The sequence below is a fragment of the Rhopilema esculentum genome, chromosome 21 (genome assembly GCF_057945365.1).
Source record: "Rhopilema esculentum isolate cy_ngs chromosome 21, ASM5794536v1, whole genome shotgun sequence".
Taxonomy (NCBI): domain Eukaryota; kingdom Metazoa; phylum Cnidaria; class Scyphozoa; order Rhizostomeae; family Rhizostomatidae; genus Rhopilema; species Rhopilema esculentum.
The window spans coordinates 11,489,856-11,512,104 of record NC_142835.1 but is presented as its reverse complement, the minus strand read 5'-3'; the positions used below and the strand labels follow the sequence as shown (position 1 = coordinate 11,512,104).

Here is a 22,249-nt window from a genome sequence, read left to right as displayed (position 1 = left end):
CTACCCAAAACTTTTCGATATTCAAGCATGTAAATTTAGCAATTACAATAATAACAAAATCTACCAAAAATTTGCTTGTATCTACCTTCTCGTGATTGCAAAGATTCGTCTCATCCTAAACTGAGTGGCCTTTTTGTAAATGTTTGGTCCAACTAAGTACTGAAGACTATCTTTCCCAGCACAAAATCATTTGTGATCAAAGCTAATTTAATCGGGGTGTTTATCGTGCTTTCAAATAAGTATTTATACAAAATTAATAGCATTTAGTTGGCTTTTAGCGACATTCCAGAGAAGAACTCTTTAGAGATCTGGGAACTATTACACATTCTAAAAACAGCATTTGGGTAGCATTTTGAAGATGGATATCAATTAAATCCTTTACGTGTGTGAATTCAAATCATTCTAAATTTCTTGTTTGTTATTATTAGTATTCTTGCCAACTTTCATGTTACTGATTTCATTTTCAACAAAGTTATAGAGGCAATCAATTCAAGGGTCTGGGAACAATTAAGCATTCTAAAAATAGCATTTGGGGGCATTTTGAAGATGCGTGACGATTCAAATCCTTTTAGTGTGCTTTAATTAGTATCTAAATCAAGTTGCTTGCTATTAATTTCATCCTTAGTGGAGTTGTAGAGATAAGCGTGTTTGAGATTTGGGAACGAGTACATGGTCTAAAAATAGCATTTGGGGGCATTTTGATGGTGGGTGTGAATCTAAATCACATTGCCTTGTTATGATTTGTATTCATACAAATTTTCATGTCATTGATTTCATTTTCAACAAAGTTAAAGAGATAATAATTTCAAAATCTGGGAACAATGAATCATTCTAAAAATAGCTCTCAACGGCATTTCTCAGACTGGGTCCCGATCCCATCTTTTTGTAAAACCACTTGAATGCGGGTTTTACCAACGTGAGTTCATTGTAGGCAGAAATGCTCAAAAATACGGCAACAGCGGATAAAATCAAAATTCTTCTTTTTACGGCAATGATACGACTAACGGCTAACAACAAGTTCGACAAATAACGACACGGCTTCAACAGGCACGACAAAACTAGCGATAGAGCTTTTAGCAGTACGACAAAAGTCTCGACAAGACTAAACCTATCTTATGAAACAACCCTTTATGTACCCTTAGCAGAACCTTGAAGTAATAATTACGTAATGCATAAAAACATATTTACAGACGCTGATGCAGTCACAGCACAATGATGCAATTGTCACGTGATATTGTCCGTAGGGGAACTCTGAGTCGTAACATTTTTCAGCAAGTCTAATTGTATGTTTGTACAAATTTTCATGCTTTCGTCGCGATTTGCGCAATCATTCTGCTTATCTACTACACTAGTAGATGCTGAAGCGTTTGTAGCTTCGTGTTTGACAGGCTACCCCAGACAACATTCCCATATCGGAGGTGACTTTCAACCAGCGCATGATAAACCTCACATAGTTTAGATTTTGAAAGATTGTGCTTCAGTTTTTTCAATGCAGACAAACCACTTGCTACTTTTCCTTTCGAAGATTTAAAAAGTGTTCCTTCCAGTTGAGATTTTTGTTCACAGCAAAAATACTTAGAGATTTAGTTTTTTCACTCGTTTATTCCTGTGCCATTAAAGGTAATGTGTCCAGCTATAGCAAGCGACTCTGCAGGGGTTTTTAGAAACATGTGATTTTTCATGTCATCGCCCCAGTCATTACGGTCGTTCTGTTTATTTATCCTGCTGCGAGGTCAGCTTTTCATGTGAGCAGTTTTGCATCGCAAGAATTCTAACCAATCGCGTCCATATAAAAGGACTGCGTATACCCAATTTGTCAAGCCACCTATCAAAACAACGGTTTGCGATTGGTTAGAATTCTTGCGATGCAAAACTGCTCACATGAAAAGCTGCCCTAGCAGCAGGATAAATAAACAGAACGACCGTAATGACTGGGGCGATGACATGAAAAATCACATGTTTCTAAAAACCCCTGCAGAGTCGCTTGCTTTAGCTAGACACATTACCTTTAAAGCCGAATCTCCACTGACGCTTGTTTTGTAGCGTTCGCTGAAGCGCTCGTACAAAATTCTACTCATTTCAATCTCCATTGATTTCGATCAAATTTTTGCGCGCGCGAGAATCTTAGGGCAACAAAGTTGTTTCCGGCCGTCATTAACCAGTTTTGTTTATGAGAAAAAAGAAATTCAGTTATATTAACATAAAAAGCACATAAAGATTGGGGACGCAAATTACATGAAGACAGAAATCAGAAAGGTGAATACCAATAAAATCGGCATTTGAAAAATCATGTTTGCTTGTGGAAAAGAATTATTCCCTAATCTACCCAGTAAAGTACGTAATTAACTGCAAGTCAGTTTCACTGCTACTAAGTTTCGGTTGCTGTGAGGATGTCATCTTGCAAAGGCCTATTGTGAAAATCACGCAGTTCCTTTGTCCTATGTTTACCTCGAATAATTTCGCTTGACGAAAAGTAGAAACTAGTTCAACTATTCGTCAAGCGAATTTTTCGATGTGCGAACGCTTTTCTCTCGAGATTTTTCTTTCTGCGCATGTGTCGTCGCGAATTTTTCAGACAAATGCTGCAAAAAAGCGTCAGTGGAGATTGGACTTAACAGTGCCAGACGAAAATATTAAGCATGTTACAAAGCCACCTTTAATTTTTATACCACCAAAATTGTTTGAAATGATATTTCATACTTGATGGGACTTAGCCTTGGCCTTAACACGACACCACTCTGCTGACATGAATAACGACCACCAACAATAAGCAACTTGCGCTTGACATCATGGCATACGTGGCTGAAGTATTTTATAAGACACTCTTTTTTTTAAGAACCAGTAATTTAAGTTCAGGCTGACTGTTCTTGATTTTTTCGAAAATCTGTGGCTGGATTGTTCTTAATTTGTTCTTAAATTAAGCAGTGCTATTGCTAGCTTTTTCTAGCCTGCGTCACAGACCATCACCACCAAGGAGGAGAGTGGTGATGATGGTGACGCAGGCTAGCTTCTTCGCTCTAAGGATGTGTTCAGGCCTCATTTGCCAACAAAGTGAGTGAGACAGCCTTAATTTGCTGACAAATTTGAATATTCACAGAAAATGCACCCACGCATAGCTAAAAATCCTCGATTTTGAGAAAAAACGTTGTTCAAAATCGCATTTTGCAGAAACTCAGCCTCAGCTTGTTCTTTTGACCAGTTTTGAGGCTCGTGTTCTTATAAAATTGTTCTTATAAAAAAAGAGTGTAACACAAAAAAACTTATTTTAGTTCTGACCCAGCTACTAGAGATTCCCTTCTTTAATTGCTCAAGTGCACTTACAAAACAGTAGAAATATTTTTGTTGATCCTTTTTTGTGAAATAGTTCTTAATTTCACATTTCATGAAATTTCGCGAAACGATACATAACAAGCCGTGTTTTGCAATTTTGTTTAGAAATTAACAATTCTTGTTATTTTTTATTCATCAACCAAACAAATAGATTTTGTGTAATCGGTCATATCGTTTCAGTGATGTTTTTTAGGGGGCCCAGTTTTTAAAACATTAGGAACAAAGGGAATCATTCATTGGAGACAGGATTTTTGCAACTTTTGGGGGAGGGGAGATTACTCGAGCCCTTCGCCTTGTTCATGGATCTGCGAGTTATTCGATACTAACATGTTCTTCTTGATTTGTTGATATGAGGGACACATTAGGAGAAAAATCACCCCAAAATCAACAATAAACTGTTGATTTAACTTTAAAAAACACAGTGTTACTCAGATCTTGGGGTCTTTGCATGTCTGCCAGATTCAATGTGACATTTGGAACATTGTGCTCATTGAGACAAAGTTTAGCGAAATTGACGAGAAATCGAAAAGAGTGTAGAGGCTGTAGTCAGGCTAGGAGTAATCTGACAGAAAATCAAAATATGTTTCGTAATCAAGCTGTTCAACTGGTTGCGGTTGCGGTTGTGGTAACGGTGGTCGAGCTCTTAGCTACGTCAATCTCGTTTTCGCTTTTGTTTGTTGTCATTAGCAACAGTTGGTGTAAACTTTTATCGTGAGCAGGTAAACTTAGCAGAAAAGGAAATATACTTTGCTTTACTTTGCTACGAACCGCACTTGTTTGACGAACGGACATATTTGTTTGAAATGTCAACAAACTTCAGCGCAAATCAGGTGAGTGGATTAAACTTGCGGGCTGTCTTCCTTTGGAAAAGTTAATCTATCTAGAACTTTATTTGGTACCGTCTACACTTAGGCCAATGTGATTGTTTATATGCCCCCAACAGCATTAGTTTCCGTGCGATTCTGCTTATAGTGCTGCAAAATCAAATATGTTCCGTTGCTGTTATTCGAATACCATCGTGGGTAAATTTTCACTAACAACCCTAATACTATGTACGGCGTATTCCCACATTCTGAGGTGGTACATTCTCAATGATATGTTGAGAATCTCTTTTGGAAATTTAATCCTATTTCCTTAAAGTATGCAATTGTTGTTTCATGCTCCAAGAAGCTTGTATTTTATATTTATCATGCAAACACCATTAAGTTCTTCGTGAAAATAATTATAACAGCATTTATATATTGTTTTTTCTTTCCCAGTATGAAAAATCATTTGCTGCCCAGAGGCTCCAAAACTGGCAAATACCAAAAAAGTTCAAGGAGGTAGCTGTCACATGTTTTCATTGTTTCCCTGCTTTTCGCGATGCTAGATCTTGTTCTGATTTCATATCATCTTTGAAATCAATCTAAGTTTTTAAGGCTGTCATCTTAGTAGTTAACTCTGATTTTTGCACTAGAAATGGGAGGTCAGTCGAAAGTTCTGTCCAATCAGCATAACTTGAAAACATTATTGTGATAAATTGATCAAGTTATGCTTTCATTATCAATCCATATCATGGCATCAAATTATGCTTTCATTTTTTTTAAACCTCGGAATCAACATTTTTCAAAACTTCAAACTTATTATAAGGAATGGCTTTAACATAATAGCATGGACAGAATCCTAAAGCCATTGTAAATAAAAAGTAAGCATGTTAAGCCACAATTTCATAACCAAGTTAAATAGTTTCTAAAAAGACAACATGGAATTTATACACAATGTTTCCTAAATATCCTAGATCCTTCTGCTTCTATGTAAAGTCTATCTGAAAGAAGCATTAGATATTTGTAATTATGGAGGGTTCGAAAAATATCAGTGATTGCAACTTTCCCTAAAAAACGTGAGATATATTTTTTTCTTCATAGCACCCTTCATCAAAGAAAGGTGGTACTGTTCCAATAAGCAATGACAGGGGACACCTGCTAGATGGTGTGCCAAGAGCAAATACTTCAGCATGGGGTAATTTTAAAGGAACATGGGACTTTGAGATGGACTGTCGAAAAACAGTCCACTGCCAGACTCTAGCAACACTTAAGTCAGAAGGGACCAGCTGCTTGAATAATCAAGTAAAAAAGACACAACATTTGAAACAGAATGAATTAACATTGACCAATAAACAACAAGACAAGGTCTTTCAGGATTTTTCAAAGATGAGACCTGACCGAAATGGAAGTCCTATAGGAAATCCAATAGGTGAGGATAAAACTAAGCTTATTGAAGTGCAGCGAGAGATACAAGTTGCTTCTCCAGTCCAGTCGGTGAAGACAACTTCACCAGATCAAAGAAAAACTCCAACTGGCTTTCAAAACAGTCCACGGGCATCACCGGTTGCTGGAACTCCAAAGCCACACACTCCAACAACACCAATTCTTGAAGACAAACCAGTAACTCCAGTAAAACCAAGCACACCATTGCAAGATTTTATGTAATTTACTGGTATTCAAAACCAGAATGTGATTTTTGTTTAGTATTTGCTTATAATTCTTAACTTCATAAAATCTATATATGCATTGAAACTGATGGGCAAGAAGAAGAATTTTTTTATTTTTTTCAAATATTTTGATTGTTTGTGAATTAACCAAGTAATGGCACCGAGAAAATACTTATTGCAAAAATAAAACGAATCAATCCAGTTTCTCTATTTATTTGCATTATTCTTTTCCTAAGCACAGTCAACAAAATAGTTTTTCTAGTTATTCTTGAATCATGGATAGTTCTGTATAGCTCTTAACTTTTGATTAACATCTGGTATTCAAAGTTTCTGACACTGACATTATTAGTGCATTCAGTTCACTTAAATGTAATTTTCTGTATTGTTTAGTTTCCAAGCTGCATTAACTGAGAATTCTTAGAGCTCTCTCTTGTATCTTATTTAGTATCCAATCCAGTATTTTATTCTCAAAAATCCAGACTAGTAGGCAGTAGCTTAAAAAGGGCATTGGGAATGTTCTCATCTTTAGTTTCAATTTCTCTTTGTTCATAAATATTGGTATACGGGACAAAGTGCCTAGTTTTTATTTTACTTTTGGCAAAAAGATTCAATGTGAGATTCTTTTTGCTCATTTCCTTGGATAAGATCATTTCCAACAGACAACTCGCATTTGTCTTTTTGACACCAAAAGTTAAAAGAAGTAATTTGGTTTCAGTTACTTTTGGTCGCAATTTGTTCTAGTTTGTGGATAATATTTTAAAACTTTTGAGTCAGAATAGTTTATTTTCGAACTATCCATATAGCTGCAAATATCAACTCCATTCACCAATAGAAAAAATCATTAATGTAAATATTAAATAAAATGGGCGCTAAGACTGAGCCTTGAGGTACACCAACATATCTTTTTTTCATGTATCAAAGGTCCAGATCTTAGCTCTTTGTTTCCTTCTTGAAAAATAGTTGAAAATGAGTTTAAGGGCCCTCCGTAGCAATGAAGAATTGATAAAGATAGATGCATCCTTATTTTGCTTTCTGCATTTAGTATTAGTAAAATCTTTCTAAAATACAAAGCAACACGATTTTCTTTATGTTCTATTCTTAAAAGCCCCTGTGGTCAAATCAATTAGGTTATATACAAAAATGAAAAAATCCTTGGTAAGTTATGATTAATTATCTTGGTGCAGTATGTTCCCATGTACCAGAAATGTGTGGTTGATACAGACTCAGTTAGCTACATAAACAAAATCAAAGAAATATTTTCTTCTAACAACAGGGAATGCTAATTATACATTAAAATGGGAATATGAGTTGATTAAATTTTAAGAAAACAGTTGCGTAAAAGAAAAGACTGAACATTTAGAAATTGATCTTTTTAAAATGAGTGCATATATTTTTAGATATCTACATAGAAAGCTTCGAAGTTACCCTAATCTATAAAACAATTTATGATATTTTTCTTGAAACTTGAGATAGTAAGGAATTGCTTTATCAAAGCAAGCAGGCAAGACATTGTTAAGAAAGAAAGGCAAAACATGGAAATGCTGAGAAGTCTTGCGCAGAGAAAAGATTGAAGGGAAGTATATCAATGAAGCTTTCTAAGCATGCGCAGTTTAATTTCTGATACGCAGAGCATTCGCAAAAAGACTCGCACTTTTTCGTGAAAGAGTCGTACTTTTTTGGAAAAAATTTCCCAACAACTGATAAAAAATCACAGCACGGTAAATCTGCTTGATCTCTGAGAAGATAATCTAACTATCTAGCATCGGCTTACTACAGTCAACGTGAGGGGGTTTGAAATCTACTTCCTTTATTTGTGAATTCCCATGCGACTTATGTTCGCCTTATTTCTGGTCAGTGTTGAGCAACGTTATATATGTCCGGATGGGCCGTCAGTTCTCTGCATCTTATGCAAGGGGCAATTTCCGATATTGTACACAATACCCCATATTGATCAATTTGGAAAGAGTCAGTAGGGTTTTGGGTAATTTGCTCCCAAACTCGATTTCTTAATGTGATGCATAATAATACCACATTTTCACAAGACATACGCCTATAAAACAATATCTAATTACAGTAAGAGCTACAAATAGTCGAAAATGGATTACCAGTTGTGCTTTAAAAAATTGTAAATATCATACTATGAATAAACATATAATCAGTTTTCTCGATTTTGAAAATTTTGTGATATAAGCTAGGCCTAATTGCTATAACGAATGGAATTTTAAAATCGAAACTATAGATTTAATTATTATTTCTACTAAAATTAAAAAATTTATATTGCAGATATTTTTTCAGCTAATGATCCCCTATTATTAGTGTTTTCGTCTTCTTGACAATATTTTCCCTCCTCAATACCCGACCGGCTTCTGGATGGTAGGCACGGAAATATGCAAAACCGGGAATTTCTCGACAACAGGTCGGGTTCAGTCCGGTCTTTTCTTGAGAAAAAAGACCGGCTTTTATTTTTAACGACCGGTTCAATGTCCTCCTGTACTTTTTCGTCAATGCTATCACTGGCCTCTTTATCCATGGGCTTCGTAAGAATTCTCATCGCCTCTTCATCGCCACCCGAAGGCTCAGCACAAAACGGTATCAGGAAGATGAGACAAACTCCAGCCGCCATGAACCCACCGGCGACGTAAAATGCCACAGAGTAACTGCCCGCAAAGTCGTACAGCCATCCTGAAAAAAAGTCAAAATTTCACTATTTGGAATTTTTACTCAAAGATCAGAGAGAATCGTTATGGGATATTCAGTCATCCTACACTCTGATTTTAGTTACATGCCTCTGATAGCTATCGTCTTTGGAGCCAAATGACTTTGTTGCTGTTGTAGCAATGCTTCTTTAATCTTGAACAACTCTATCAATGGCGGTCTAATTTCATAAGCATTTTTCTATTTCTTCTGCAATTTTTAGTTCTCTTAAGAGAAAGAAATAGGCGCTATCGTGCTGAAAATTTTTTTCAATATACGCGAGTTTTTCTGGGCATCAGAACACCATAAAGTTTAAGCCAGACACACCAACCAGGGAATAAATCTAAAAGATGACATTATTATGTGGCTTGGTTGTTATTAGTAGGTCACCTTTTAATTATGCCAACTTCTAACAAGCCCTTTGATATACTTCTTTACTTATCAGATTTTCTTGAATAAAAGCTGCAAAATATTCTGTAAAAAGGGAAATAGTTTTAATTGAAATCGTGGATCAATCTCATTAGTACCACAAATGTAAAAAGAACCAATGGTATATTGCACATGGGTGTCTCTTAGCCTAAAAAGCCCATCAAGTTCCAGGTGCCATACTAAAGAACAAACGACGGTTATTAACTGAAAGCTCATTCTTTGGATATAGATTCCAAAGTTTACTCATTAAATTTTTATTTGTGATGCCCCCCGTCACGCGAGTGCCTAACTGGTAAAGTCAATGAATGAAATTTGATTGTATTCTCACCAGCCACAGGAGGCCCAAGCATGGTTGGGATGGACATGATCATGAAGAGACTGCCCAATGCAGGTGAAAGTCTACGAATACCAACGATCTCTTTTGTAACCAACGGAATAAGCACAACAAAACATGCTTCACCAAGACCAAACACTAAGGCGTACAACACAAGCTCTGGGTAGCCTCGCCCAACTGGCAGTAAGGTTGTAGATAAGCTCATCGTTAGAAGTCCAGCTTGGTACATGTAGAATATGTTTACTTGTCTCATGTCCGCGATTTTCCCTGCAAAGACTTTGCCAATGGTCGAAGTGATAGAGAGGATACCGATCAAGAAAGAGGCTTTTTCGTCTGGAACCCCAATCAACACAGCATGTCGTTTCTGCAATGAAAAATCACAAAAATTGTGTTTCAGATCAACAACTTAATACAGGGTGTGCCTTTTGCATTATTCTAGTGGAAAAGTTTGGAAATCATGATGTTTGCTTTCAGGCCAAGACAACAGACATGGTTACTCTTTAAAAAAAAGCTGTACAAGAAAAGCTGTACAGTGAAAATTCTTCTAAGGTATTTAAATTCCTTGAGATAGTAAATTCCGGCTGGATACACATTGATGCTAGGAGGGCGCTAATGGAAAAAGCTAGAATAGCATTTTGATATTCTTTATATTAGGTTGATGTTCTTTACATTTACATTAGAGTCTTTACACTTGCTCGGTAAATGTCCTTGTGACCGAGTCAAAAGATATTTTCAAATGTGCCTCCTTTCAATTAGACAATTCTTAAAACGGTTTCATTGAGAAATCAATCTTCCTTCTCACAAAAGAGAGAGTGTTCGTTGGGCTAAAAATCAATATCCCATTGGCTTGGCAAACACCCTCACCCCCAACGGAATGAACAGAACCACAGACCATTAACTTTACAGCACAACTAATCACCTATCATGCCATCCCTTACAACCCACACCTTATTTTCCCTAACATTGTAATCATTATCACCACCATTACTATTAATCAACATTACCATTATTTTCATTTCGACCACCTTTATTATTACTGCTTTTTACATTGATATTCACAGTCATCATTATCATCCCATTACATCTATTTCTACAGCAACATCCACATTCCCTCACATCACCCACCACCCCTCCCTCCCTCACTACCATCATCCCATTTTTTCTCCACTGCCCTGCATTCACACCATTCAACATTAACCAATCTGGCATCACCATCTCACATTTCAAATCCATTTACTCGTTCGTTTCATTTACTCTGATGAAGCCCTGTATTCCGAGGTGAAACGTTAGCATTCGTTTCATTTAATTTATTTTGAAAATTGATATCATTACATTGGATTTTCGTCGTCGTATTGCTTTGTTCCTGAATTTCTTTCGGATTAATCTTCCTTCTGCAACTATCTCCTTTTTTTCTCTTGTCTATAAACCTTCTATCTTGTCATAACAGGCTGAATAAGGAGCACTTAAAAGAGGGTATCAAACAATCCATACTCACCAAATGAACAAAGGGAACAAAATATCCAAGCATGAATGTCGATAATGCAACGATCCATGCAATATACGACTTTTCCTTCCAAATTGATTTTGGACCTTTCTTTTTGCCAGAACTATTTATGGGAGAATCACGATATTTCTTTTGTAAACTAGCGTACTTTTCAGCCACTGGTCTAAAAGTCAGCGCACACAATAAATTCAAGGCATTTATAAGCGCCAATATTCGTAAACTGTTAAACAAGCCAAGCTCGAGCAGAATGTATTGCACAAGAGGGCTGATCGCTAGAGTCCCCATACCACTGCCCGCTGACACGAATCCATTGACCAGTGCCAGCCTCTTATCGAAGTACTGCACCAGAATTATAAGTGTTGGAAAGTAACAGAAAGAGGCTCCAAGTCCCCACGTGACTCCATATGTGATATACATTACTTCAAGTGACCGTGCGAAAGATGACATCACAAGTCCAAAGACGCACAAAAATGCTCCAATGCAGCCAACAATACGACAGCCGTATTTCTCGCATAATGTTGTTGTCAATGGCCCACAGAAGAACATGACGCCAATACCGAGGGATCCAACCCATGCTGAAAGAGGTAAAAACGATGAATGACAAACTTACATTGAGAAATGTATTGCGAATAATTTATCGTAATTTCAATATAAAATATCCTTGGAGAAACAGGCATAGGCCACCCCTTCAGTCTAGGCCATCACATTCGAGGAGCACCAGCCAGTTCATGTCCTTTGCTCTTTCGGAAAAACAAATCCTTAAATGTATTTGCAAAGATGAGCATTATTCAATTAGAAACTTTTTATAATTATTATAATTATTTTCAACTATAGCCTTATTTTTAGCCACGTCTGAAAGCTCTGGTCCTACTGGGAAGACTGATACAACTTTCCTGCCAGAGCCTATCGAAAATTTTGGGCCCCTGAAAAACGCAATATGTTCTTTGACACACAGAAAGTGATGGGTAGGCCACAATGGAGAAGCATGTTTTCTACTGAGGTGGACAGCGGAAAGATGTCAAAACAAAAAGTTGGTACTGCCCAGTGACTTGACCAGTTTTTAACTTGAGGGAGTAGAGACAATTCATTCCGGTTTGACTCGCGCGTAAAAACAATTTTCGCATTTGCAGCAATAATCTCATTCTCATCTTAATTAGAATACTAAGTGTCAAATTTATGGAAGCATGTTCCACTGAAATTCTGTAGCCTTTTTCTGTGTCCATAAAAACTTCAAACCTTCTTAATATATTGACTCTTTATATTATAGACAATAAGTCGCAACCTTAGACGAAAGGGTACATGAAATATTTAAGGTCCCATTTGTTTCCTGATATTTTTTCAAAAGTAAAATATGCAGCATTTTATTAACATTTAATGAATGCTCTTAGCAAAGCAAGTAAACAGGCTGTTATTTCTTCCTCATTACTCGAAAGACACGTGTACTTATCTGTCGGTGTTTCAAAAATGAATATATACCTGCCTTGCCAGGAGAAACCACAAATCATACTCAAGAGCGCCGCTTTAATAACTCCTTCGCATTGTCGCAAAGTGGAATAGTGGATCCGCTGGTGCCGATGCATCACGAACTAACCACATTAACACAGCACAAAATGAGAATGAAATCAATTTTGTGCTAAATCCAAGGGTGTAGCCTTTTTAGAGTAGTCAATTATCAACTTTTGCTATTGTTTTTCACAGTGTTTTGCGCAAGAGCTCTGCCTTGTTATTTTGATAGCACTACCCCCCTGGTCTATGAATAAATCTAAGAATAGGCTCATTGGACATATGTAATTTTTAACAAAACGTTCTTTCCATGCAAAACATTTTCTTGGAACAAACTAACATCGCCAATCAACAAAGCCCCTGCACAATGTCGCGTCTTGAAAAAATCACGCCCCCAAAGAATTTATGTAGCCACGCCATGCCCTGTACTTCTGGGGAAAAGAGCGAGGCCTTTCATTATCTTAGAATCAAACACTCTTTTTAATTTAAATTGCAACCAAGCATCTTTCAGTGCCAAAAAAGGTTTAATGAATTGTGCATTCTTTGCGTTTTTGGAAAAAAATTATTTTTTATGCAACATGTTTTTTAAAAGTGGGGTTTGAATACGCCACTGTTGAAGCAAGTCGCACTTCAATATAAACAGCGCAAAATAGTTTCCTTTTTGAGGCACTATTACACTTTCAAATAATGCCAAATAAACATATGCCAATGAAGATAAATCACATGTTTTCAAGGACTGACGGCCCGCTGGAGGACTTAAACAGCTATTTTTGAGAACTCAAACATTGGTATAGTAATAGATGGCTTGGGTGTAGGCTCCACTGTAAACTGTTCATAAGAGGGTGCGAACAGATACAAGAAACCTTATAGTGGGGCCTCCGAGAAAGGGGGCGGGGGGCCATGGCCCTCCCACTTTTTTGCACAATAATAGCGTTTTTGCCAAATCTTTTGTTATTGGTGTTAAATTTTTCTTTGCCCTCTAACTACTTTAAAATCTGTGTCTGAGCCCATGTATATAAAAAAATACAACGATATTGTAACATCCGGCTTGTTTCACTTTGCCCACCCTTGGTCACAGAAAGAACTATCACCGCATGCAGTAATTACAATCCCGGACAAAAAAGTTGAGACAAAATGCAATTTTTATAATTTTCTACTTTACCTTGCCCCTGTAAATTCGAATCCCGCTTTCCCACGAAACAATATTAGATTTGTAGTTCTATCATTTTGCTTCAAAATCATGCACTCAATATTGAATGGGAGAAGGGGGGAGCTATTTCTCAAAGGAAAGAGAAAACATAAAATTTTCTTGAAATGTCTCAACTATTTTTGTCCGGGATTTTAGACTGCAAACAGCCTTGAGAAGTAAGCGCCGCAGGGCCATATAAAAAAATGGGCAATCTGTTCTTATTGACAATAGAATCTCATTCCTTGCTAGAAGAATGAGTGATGAAATATGATCAATTTGTCTCTAGTTTTCATTCATTTGTTTCAGCGCGGGGATGTCCAATACAAAGCAAATTCTAGTGCGTCTGAGGCGCGGGTCCAGAGAAAAATCTGACTGGAGCAGGAGGGAGGGGCTAGGGGCTACAACCCTAGGGAAATTCGAAATACTACCTCATTTTCAGGTGAAAGTCTTCTTGGGTTATTTTCCCACATATTCAAATAAAACTCTCTCAAAATTTATTAATACTCTTTGAATTGATTTATAAATGTTGGTCGATAAGGCATCATCACACTGATTGAAACGCCATCTAACATTCTTTTAGAGAAATGTTCCAATAAATTAGGTGCATTGCTTTAATCGTTCATTAAAGATCTGCGACGCTGTCTTTAAAAAAACCTTAGATGCAGTTCCTTATGAAGTAGGGGCTTTTTATGATTACATATACTCATCAATGTAGACTTATTCGCATTTTCTCTTCCTCTTGCCACTTCCCCTCTGACCATCGGATCTTATCTGGTTTTCGCTCTTGGCAAGAAGCCATTTACCTTGACAATTCTTAGCACAGCGATGACAAATGTCTATTACAAACAGAGTGATGACAACCAGGGGCGGATCGAGACATTCTCAACATTCTCAATTGAGAATGTCAGATTTTCCCAGTTTGATTATTCTAAATAAAATGCTAGAAGTAATGAATGAGCTCAGATTTAAGATTCAAGATAAGCATACATCTTTTTATTATGTATTTTAGGTATTTATTTCTACACAATCGCCGTATTTGCTATATTTTACTCCGTTTTGCCTTTGCGAAACATTTTTAGATCTTCTCCGATGAAAAACCAATTTCTCCTTCATTGAACCTAGTACCCAGGAGAGTAATAAGAGGCTGCGCCGCGTCCTGTATCTAGGCATGATTTTTAGAAAGTTTATCGACTGTTGCCATGCATTTTGAGAAGTTCCTTCGCATTTTTAGAAAGTTGCACGCAGTTTCTGCATGCGCACGCAGAGAATTTCAATTCATTTTTGTCCCTTAGAAGAGGTCGACCTGAAAGATTTTAACGAGAGGAAAATTCGCCAGAATGACGTATTAAACCCATTCACTTTTAATAGGGTATATCTGGCATATGTTTAACATATATTTTATGAGGTCTTGCCTACGTCGCAGTTTGAGAATCTTGAGAAGTTCGTGGGCTGGTCCACAAAGTAGCGAAATTTGACAGGGAACACCAACTTCACGTGATCACGAATCCACCCACACTCGACTCCAGACTACAGTGGCAGTGGCAATGGCAGTGCTTGGTAATGATATGTGTTTGTGCTTGATTAGAGAATAATTTCGCAAGAACCCATTGTAAGTATGGATGTATTGGAAGAATTGAAACAGTTATTGACCGATTGTGCTTTGGATACCATCGAGGAGTATTTTTTTTCGCTGACTAGGGAATGGTTACTTACAAGTCTGCCGGGAGGGCCTAGGCACCAGAACCAGATCGTAACACACAACCTTCGACATTTATTGTGGCAAAAGACTTGTTTCATTTTGCTGACTGAACGTTGTTGAAAGAGAGAGGGTCAGACTTTGAGGTACTGCTGATGAATTTTATATAGGGGTTCATTTTGTGCTGCTGCTACTGGGCCTAGAGGCTCAGGTGGTAAATTCTGCAAAAAGTTTGTTTTGTTTGCAGATTGGCCCCTCTGGATGCTGCTAAAATACTTAATTTAACACCGATACCTTACCATTTTCTTTCTGTTTTTGTGTAATGTGATTTAAATGTAGAATTCACAAAAATTACACTGTTCTGAATTTAACTAGAACTAGAATATTCATTCAATGATTAAATGGTTGCCTATCTTTGTAATATAATGTTTATGGATACATTTTAGTTTGTTTTAATATTTATTTAATTTGTTTTAGATAACATGTTATTTATTTGCAAGTTGAGTTTCACTTTTGCTGAATTTAATTTAAAGAACTAGCTGTAAAAAAGTAAAGAGAGATTTTAACAGTTAGAGAAGTCATTACTTTCTTACAGTCTTGTTACTGATATCGTTACCAAGCAGAATAGGATTTGTTGTCACAGCCTTTGGTGACAAGTTTTATGCTATGGTGGGCTGTTGTGTTCTATTTTGAAACCATTTGACATGTTGCATCTTTGGAAATTTTATGTGGTTAATCATATGAGCTACATGGGCCTATTGTCATACACTGCACTCTTGTTTTGGAGATGCATCTCCTTTTTTGTTTTATTGATACTAAGCCAATAATGAACAAGGTTTATTGAGAATGCAACACAGAAGTCAAAATCTTGAGATATATTTATTTGAGCAAGGTAGTACTAGGAACTGGAAATGCTGTCCATTAAAGTATGTTTTACATTAAGTTAGTACACACAGTAAAGGCAGATATAATCTGTTTTTAATGCATGTTAAAATGCAGTATTTGGTATGATGTAATCTAGTATGACAGGAGTTGGAGTAATGGAGTAGTCTTTCAACAAGAAAAAAGATAAGAAATGCATTTGTTTGCTTATTTTAGCGAGCCTATTACCAGACTAAGTTTCGATGGAATTATGGTTTGGATAAAAAGCTAATTTTGGTTAACATTCCTGTGGAAGGAAATATTATGAAGGCAAAAAATTATATTCATTTTCTTTGGCAAAAGAAAGTGCCTCTGAAAGCTAAGCAAAGGGAAGTTTAGTATAAAGTGTCAGGTCTCAGATGATTCAAATTTAAATTTGATGGATCTACTAAATAGACAGTCATCCCAAATTAATTCTTCTTCCATGTATTTCCAAACGATGAACAACAGATATACAGACTTTGACTTTGATGCAGAAATATTTTACTCTAAAGCAGTGCAATTATCAGATGCCAAAAGATATGATGCATTTAAGAGAGTTAGCATCCAGAAAGAAGTTGACTAGCCTTAGCAGTCTACTTTTGTTACTAGAAAAGGTTTTTGCGCATTTCTTTGTCCAAGTTTCTATGGCTTGTATACTCTGAAAGTGCCTGCATTTTTAGTAATTTCATTGGTCAACTTTCGTTAATAATTCTCTTCTATGAGGAGTCTTGTGCCCTTAAATTTTTATCAATAATTTGGATGTCCACAAAACTACACTTCTTTCTATAAAATTCCACATGTTAAACTATTAGAAAACCAAGCACAATTTGCCACACACATTTTGTCGTGATCTTTGTGTTATTTTTCCCTGCATTACCCAATTTTCAATTACTAGTGTTGCTATGCTTATTAAGTAATTCTTTAATGTTGCATCATTGTTGTTTTTTGGGCAATAATATGAGGGGGCAAGCCTATTTTTTTGATAAGATGACATCACATTTGTCCATTCTTTTAGAATAAAAGACCTCTGTCTTCCCAAAATGTTGGGGGACAACTACCTCCCTTCATCCCCCTGGGTGTCTGTCACTTCTTATTGTTTGCTTCTATTTCTCCTCTTAAAATTTCAATAATTTTAATCATTGCATCCATAAAAGACAGAAAACAATTTCTTGTGCGTTTCCGGGAAATGGGCGTGGTCGGTCGGTCATAATGGGTTTTGAGAATGTCAAATTTTTGTCTGGATCCGCCCCTGATGACAACTTAATCCGACGGCTAGCAATAATTTCGCAATATACAGTAGGTGTCCCGCAAATGCTCAGATAACACCAAAAAGAATGAAAAGGTCGACCCGTGACTGTCGAATTTCCTTTCCATTGCTCACTGCTACAACTTTTCTTTTCTGTTGTTATAACCTTTCAGTGCGAAAACATTTTGATATTTGCTGCCTATATTTTCGCCTTCCAGTCTTTTGAAAATTGAAACAAGTAGGAACTGCTCTCTATTTACAGGTCTTGCCAAGGTCAACTGGGCTTGTTCTGAAGCGGAGAGTAACACCTATCTTTCTGGACTGGTTATCACCTGCTAGGGGTCTGAAAAACCATTGTAAAGCTGTTTGAATTGACTAAGTTGTATGGCCTCCAATGAAAAGAAACAAGCATTTGAGCGTGATTTCAGTATAGGAAGTGCGGTATCCTGCTGTTTCCAGTAATTTTACTTAAGTACAAAGGTTAAAACCATGTATTTCTCTCGGATCCAGCATACGTCATTGCTCAAAATGAAATATATAGGCGTAAAATTCTTCTTATCTGACGTTGTATTGACTTGACTGATATACTAGCATTGCTAATTTAATCCCGTAGATAAAATGCTACTGCCAATCGACGAAGAGTCGCTCTTAGTAACTTTTATTCGTCAAATTTGCGGGATTTGTGGTGTACTAACAGAGGGTGGAGCATCTCTGCACGATATTACCCAACAATCGACGATTCTCTCACCTGTGTCTCCTTTTGATCGGTTATACTCTTCTATAAGTGCTGGAAATATCGTTCCTGAAGAATTCTGCAAACCAACTGCAACAAATTGAATTGAAAAGCCACAGAAAACGACAACCCATCCATATCCTCCATCTGGATGTGTTTTTTCTTTTTCTCTGTAAATTGCTTCGGTTTCTAACACTTCCTTGTCATCCATGTTAAGTGGCCTGAACTCATAAGGCCAATCATAGGCCTTCCTGCTTCCCGCGGCCCGTTCAAGTCTTGTCCTTTGCTCTATTTGTCTGATGTAAACACTAGAACATTTTCTATGGAGGACTGAGGCGAGCCTGCCGCCTGTCAGCTGGTCGACACGTGAATCCTATTGTTAATTGTTCACGCGATACACATGTTATCACGCACTCGTCACGCAGAACCTGCTGTGCTTTAGGACTCCCAACAAAGAGTAGATCTGAATAAATAACAATGGGTATTCATTTCAATTTCCTAAGCTACGGGATAATCTGCAACGTTTGGAAAACAATTGCCCTAAAACTTTTCAGGACAGGAGATTCCCAAACAAATTGAAAATGTGAAATTTCCTGAAAAGTTATAACAGATAAAAATTCCAGTGGCGTGATGAATTGCCAAAAAGACAAATAATTAAGGAATGTACCACCATTCAAGTTCCTTTTTTCATTCGGCTTTAGCTTCCTTTTCATCAGTTTTCCGCGGTGTCAGGCATGTCGGTATCAAAACTTTGTGCGAACATTCCCAGTAAATGACCATATAATATAAGTGTCCCCCGCTCAATAAGTAATTTTTATAAGGAACCGCACATTATTTTTGCCGGGACAGCAAGAAAATTTCGCAAATGCTTTATTACCCAACTCAAGATGGTTGCAAGTCAGGCAAACAACTTTCTGATTTGAAATTTTGTGCAAATTCTTTTCTTTACGATTCTAAAAATATAGCTATAGCTAGAATAAATTAGTTTCTTCAAAGCAAAACCCGACAAAACAACACAGCAAACATTTTGGTTCCTTCACAGTTCAAACAGCTCAGTTTTCAATCATATAAATAAGAAGTTTATGCATTTTTGTACTATGGATATCAGAGCGACATAACTTCGAGCATGGAAATAGAAGATAGGAACGGAAGGATAGATGCGAGGATTTGAGGAGGTACCCTTCCTTCCAGATTGATGCTCCTCCGCTTCTTCGCTTCCATCTTCTTTTTCCTCGCTCGCTGGTACCCAGGGTAACATTTTTGCCTTGCATTCACGCTGCTCTGCTATCAAAACGGAGGCCTTTGTAAACGAACAACAATTTCAAATTAATGTGTTTATTAAATACACTCCATTTTTAGCCTATACCCAAAAACAGAGAAATTTGAATGCGCTAATAACAGCATCAATTAACGTGCATTTTAATAGGTAAACAGTCACTTTTAAAAAGTTTTATTCATGACTATGTCTTTGGAGAATTTGATTGCAATTGTTACGGTTTAATAGGGCCTCTGTTTTGAAATGAGGCTAGCAACAATTGTTTTGTCTTGCTGAAAGGAGCCCGTTAAAAGAAACATGAGACTTGTCTCTCTATGTCCAGTTACGAATACGACGAGCATCTTCGATATCATAAAACCGAGGTTAACCCAAGTGTCAAAGCATAGGTGTTCACCAATTCACACTCTTAAAGGACACGATGCTTGGCTGGATACCTATTCTTCTGTTAGAGCTGGCTGACAGAACACACATGCACAAAATTTATTTTGCCTGATACACACATTTTGTGCTTTATCAAAATTTATGACGTGGGTATGTTGTTGGATTGGGCTTGTCCCAGGCTACTTGTCCCGTACGCGATAAGATGGATTAAAATCGCTGACGCTGTAATTAGAGTATATCCCTAAATAATCGTGATCTAATTGTGTTTGGTTAACATGGCTTGAAATACCCATCGTTCTTATTGTCTCCGCATAAACTTCACAACAACATATTTTCGTATATACAATTTAATATGCATTCACTTTTTTTAAAACAGGATTCACAAAACTCAATGAAATTTTGCTGCAATGGCGAACCATGTTGTGTGGCAATAGTTTGCGACTCTGGGGGTGGTGCATTAGTTCTGCACTGAAACAAGCGTCTTACCCTTTCACTTTCAGGTAAAAATGGGGTCTTGCAAGCGTGATATAAAGTTTTTTGCTCTCCTTTTTTCTCTTTTTTTGCTCTTATGTGTGATTTAAGCATGGGTAGTTAAAGCCGCTTTCTGGGAAAACGAAACCTTTTGTCATTTGCTTCAAAACAAATCAGTCTTAATCAATCAGAGTTGCAAAGTCATGGCACATCCGCATCAGTTACAGTTTCCAATCGAAATATTGTGCTGTGCTGAGCATCGCAATTTCTGTGCTGTGCTGAGCATGGCTTGTGGTGATTTCAAACGATGGAAAGATCTGCAATATTTTCTTGTTTTAGGGTTTTGAATATTATGGACTTTTATGTATGACTTTTATTTCTCACAGAGCCGTGTACAGTTGATTTGCACGGCAGTAGGTAAAAAAGCCTGATACTCAGTGAGCCTGGTACCTAGGGTAGGCGAGAGGCTACAGGGAACTGTAGTGTTCAATTTGCCAGTGACAAGGGCCGAACCAACACAAGCAAAAAAGTAAAGAGTTCTGATTTAGTAGTTAACCTAAACAAAAACTCGGCGTTAACTATTTCTTTAACTCAAGCCAAAGCATTAAGATAATGCAATGCTCATATCAATGACATTTCAAAGGGAATTGCTAAATTGTCTTGAAGGTTCGTCTCCCGGACAATCTAGTTTTTTGATTGGGTTTGACTGTTGAGGGTGAAACACAAAAAAGGTATTACCGTAAGGAAAAAGAAGAATGGACTACAAGAAACATGTTCTGAAAACACTCAAGAAAGGGTTGAAATTTGACTTAAAAGCGCTAGATTGTAAATATAGAGAAAATTATAAAGGGGTCTGGGTGAGAAACCGATGCAATACCGTACAAGAAATCGCACTCGTTATTGATAACCAAGTCTGACATATTTTAAAGCCTCAATTGAAGGTTTACACACATAAAAGTTGATTACATAAAAGTTAATTTCAGAGTGGAGTTTTTTTGGTAGCAATGGTTTTAAACTCATTAATGGGGCTTCCTTTGTCCATTTTATCAGCCACATCTCGATCGATGCTAATTTGAACAAGCTTTTTCAACATTCGTCTAACATTAGGGCCAAAAGGTGATGCAGCTGTAACAGGTGGGGCTGCAACTATACTATCCTTACAGCTTAAACAAGTTTGGGTTTAAGCTTTAAAGTTAATTATTGTCCAAAACCTTTATCAAGGAAGAAAGGCAAAGACCACGCTCTAAGAACCAACTGTTTAGCACGATAAAACTGTGCTTTATAGATCATCTTCATTTTAGCTCCTCACTATTTATGAAACTGATGATCCAACACACCATGCTCTATGTCAGCTAATAATTGAAGAGAACCGTAACTGACCATCAAAATGAAAAAGTTCCGATCTCAGAAAAGAAAGCTAACATCCCCCCTTATGATTCTAAATCTGTTTTGGAAAAATTAGAAAGTCAATCTTAAAAAAAGTGGAGATATGTCCACCCCAGGACATGTAACACATGTGCAAAACTTGGAGTCACAAGCAGGGCCGCGGAGAAGATTTATAGGGCAGGACGAAAGATAGATAGTAAAGCATGCCTATGCTCCTCCTGGAATTTTTGAAATTGATGATTGCTTAAATTGCTCTTGTGGTTAATTTAGTTGAAAAAATTGCTATGTTGGCTATTTTATTTACTAAAATTGCTATGGTGGCCAAACTGCTCTAGTGGCATTGGCGTAGATTGAGAGGGGTTCAGAGGGGGCAAAAGCCCCTTGTAGAGTTTAACTGCTATTTTGTCGGGAAACCTTTGGTCTTGTAGAAAATTTAACATGGTTTTCTATGTTTATTTAATAACTATATTTGATAGGAAAGAATTTAAAGCTAAATAAACATGAGAGTATCTAAATACATCAAATGATTTATTTATTTCAGTTCCGATGTCGTTATGTTATGTTAAAATTGACGAAGAAATATAAATACTTGTTAGATTTTTTGTCAGAAGATATAAGTTGCTCACCCCTCTTGTGGATTTCTCTGTCTACACCATTGTCTAGTGGCCATATCACTTTTTTCTGTTGTTTGATATAATTCAAGC

General features: G+C 36.9%; 2 protein-coding genes across 2 annotated transcripts; one reads left to right on the top strand and one right to left on the bottom strand.

The window, feature by feature from the left end:
• Nucleotides 1–4,002: 4,002 nt before the first annotated feature.
• Nucleotides 4,003–9,596, top strand: LOC135684498 (uncharacterized). The gene is made up of 3 exons (XM_065200080.2): nucleotides 4,003–4,160; nucleotides 4,590–4,652; nucleotides 5,235–9,596. Exons 1-3 carry the CDS (start codon nucleotides 4,134–4,136, stop codon nucleotides 5,796–5,798), a joined length of 654 nt encoding a protein of 217 aa, XP_065056152.1. The 5' UTR covers nucleotides 4,003–4,133; the 3' UTR covers nucleotides 5,799–9,596.
• Nucleotides 6,821–18,340, bottom strand: LOC135684497 (monocarboxylate transporter 10). The gene is made up of 4 exons (XM_065200079.2): nucleotides 18,047–18,340; nucleotides 10,753–11,336; nucleotides 9,252–9,621; nucleotides 6,821–8,482 (listed from the first exon to the last, which is right to left on the bottom strand). The coding sequence occupies exons 1-4, from the start codon at nucleotides 18,240–18,242 to the stop codon at nucleotides 8,073–8,075; spliced, it is 1,560 nt and encodes a 519-aa protein (XP_065056151.1). The 5' UTR covers nucleotides 18,243–18,340; the 3' UTR covers nucleotides 6,821–8,072.
• Nucleotides 18,341–22,249: the final 3,909 nt, after the last annotated feature.

Bases quoted from the DNA above. Each gene is read 5' to 3' on its own strand.
- LOC135684498 (XM_065200080.2), top strand. From the start codon at position 4,134: ATGTCAACAAACTTCAGCGCAAATCAG. The intron at 4,161-4,589 runs GTGAGTGGATTA...TTTCTTTCCCAG, and splicing joins CAAACTTCAGCGCAAATCAG to TATGAAAAATCATTTGCTGC. The intron at 4,653-5,234 runs GTAGCTGTCACA...TTTTCTTCATAG, and splicing joins TACCAAAAAAGTTCAAGGAG to CACCCTTCATCAAAGAAAGG.
- LOC135684497 (XM_065200079.2), bottom strand. From the start codon at position 18,242: ATGGATGACAAGGAAGTGTTAGAAACCGAAGCAATTTACAGAGAAAAA. The intron at 11,337-18,046 runs GTGAGAGAATCG...TACCTCTTTCAG, and splicing joins CCGATCAAAAGGAGACACAG to CATGGGTTGGATCCCTCGGT. The intron at 8,483-9,251 runs GTGAGAATACAA...ACTTTTTTTCAG, and splicing joins GCTTGGGCCTCCTGTGGCTG to GATGGCTGTACGACTTTGCG.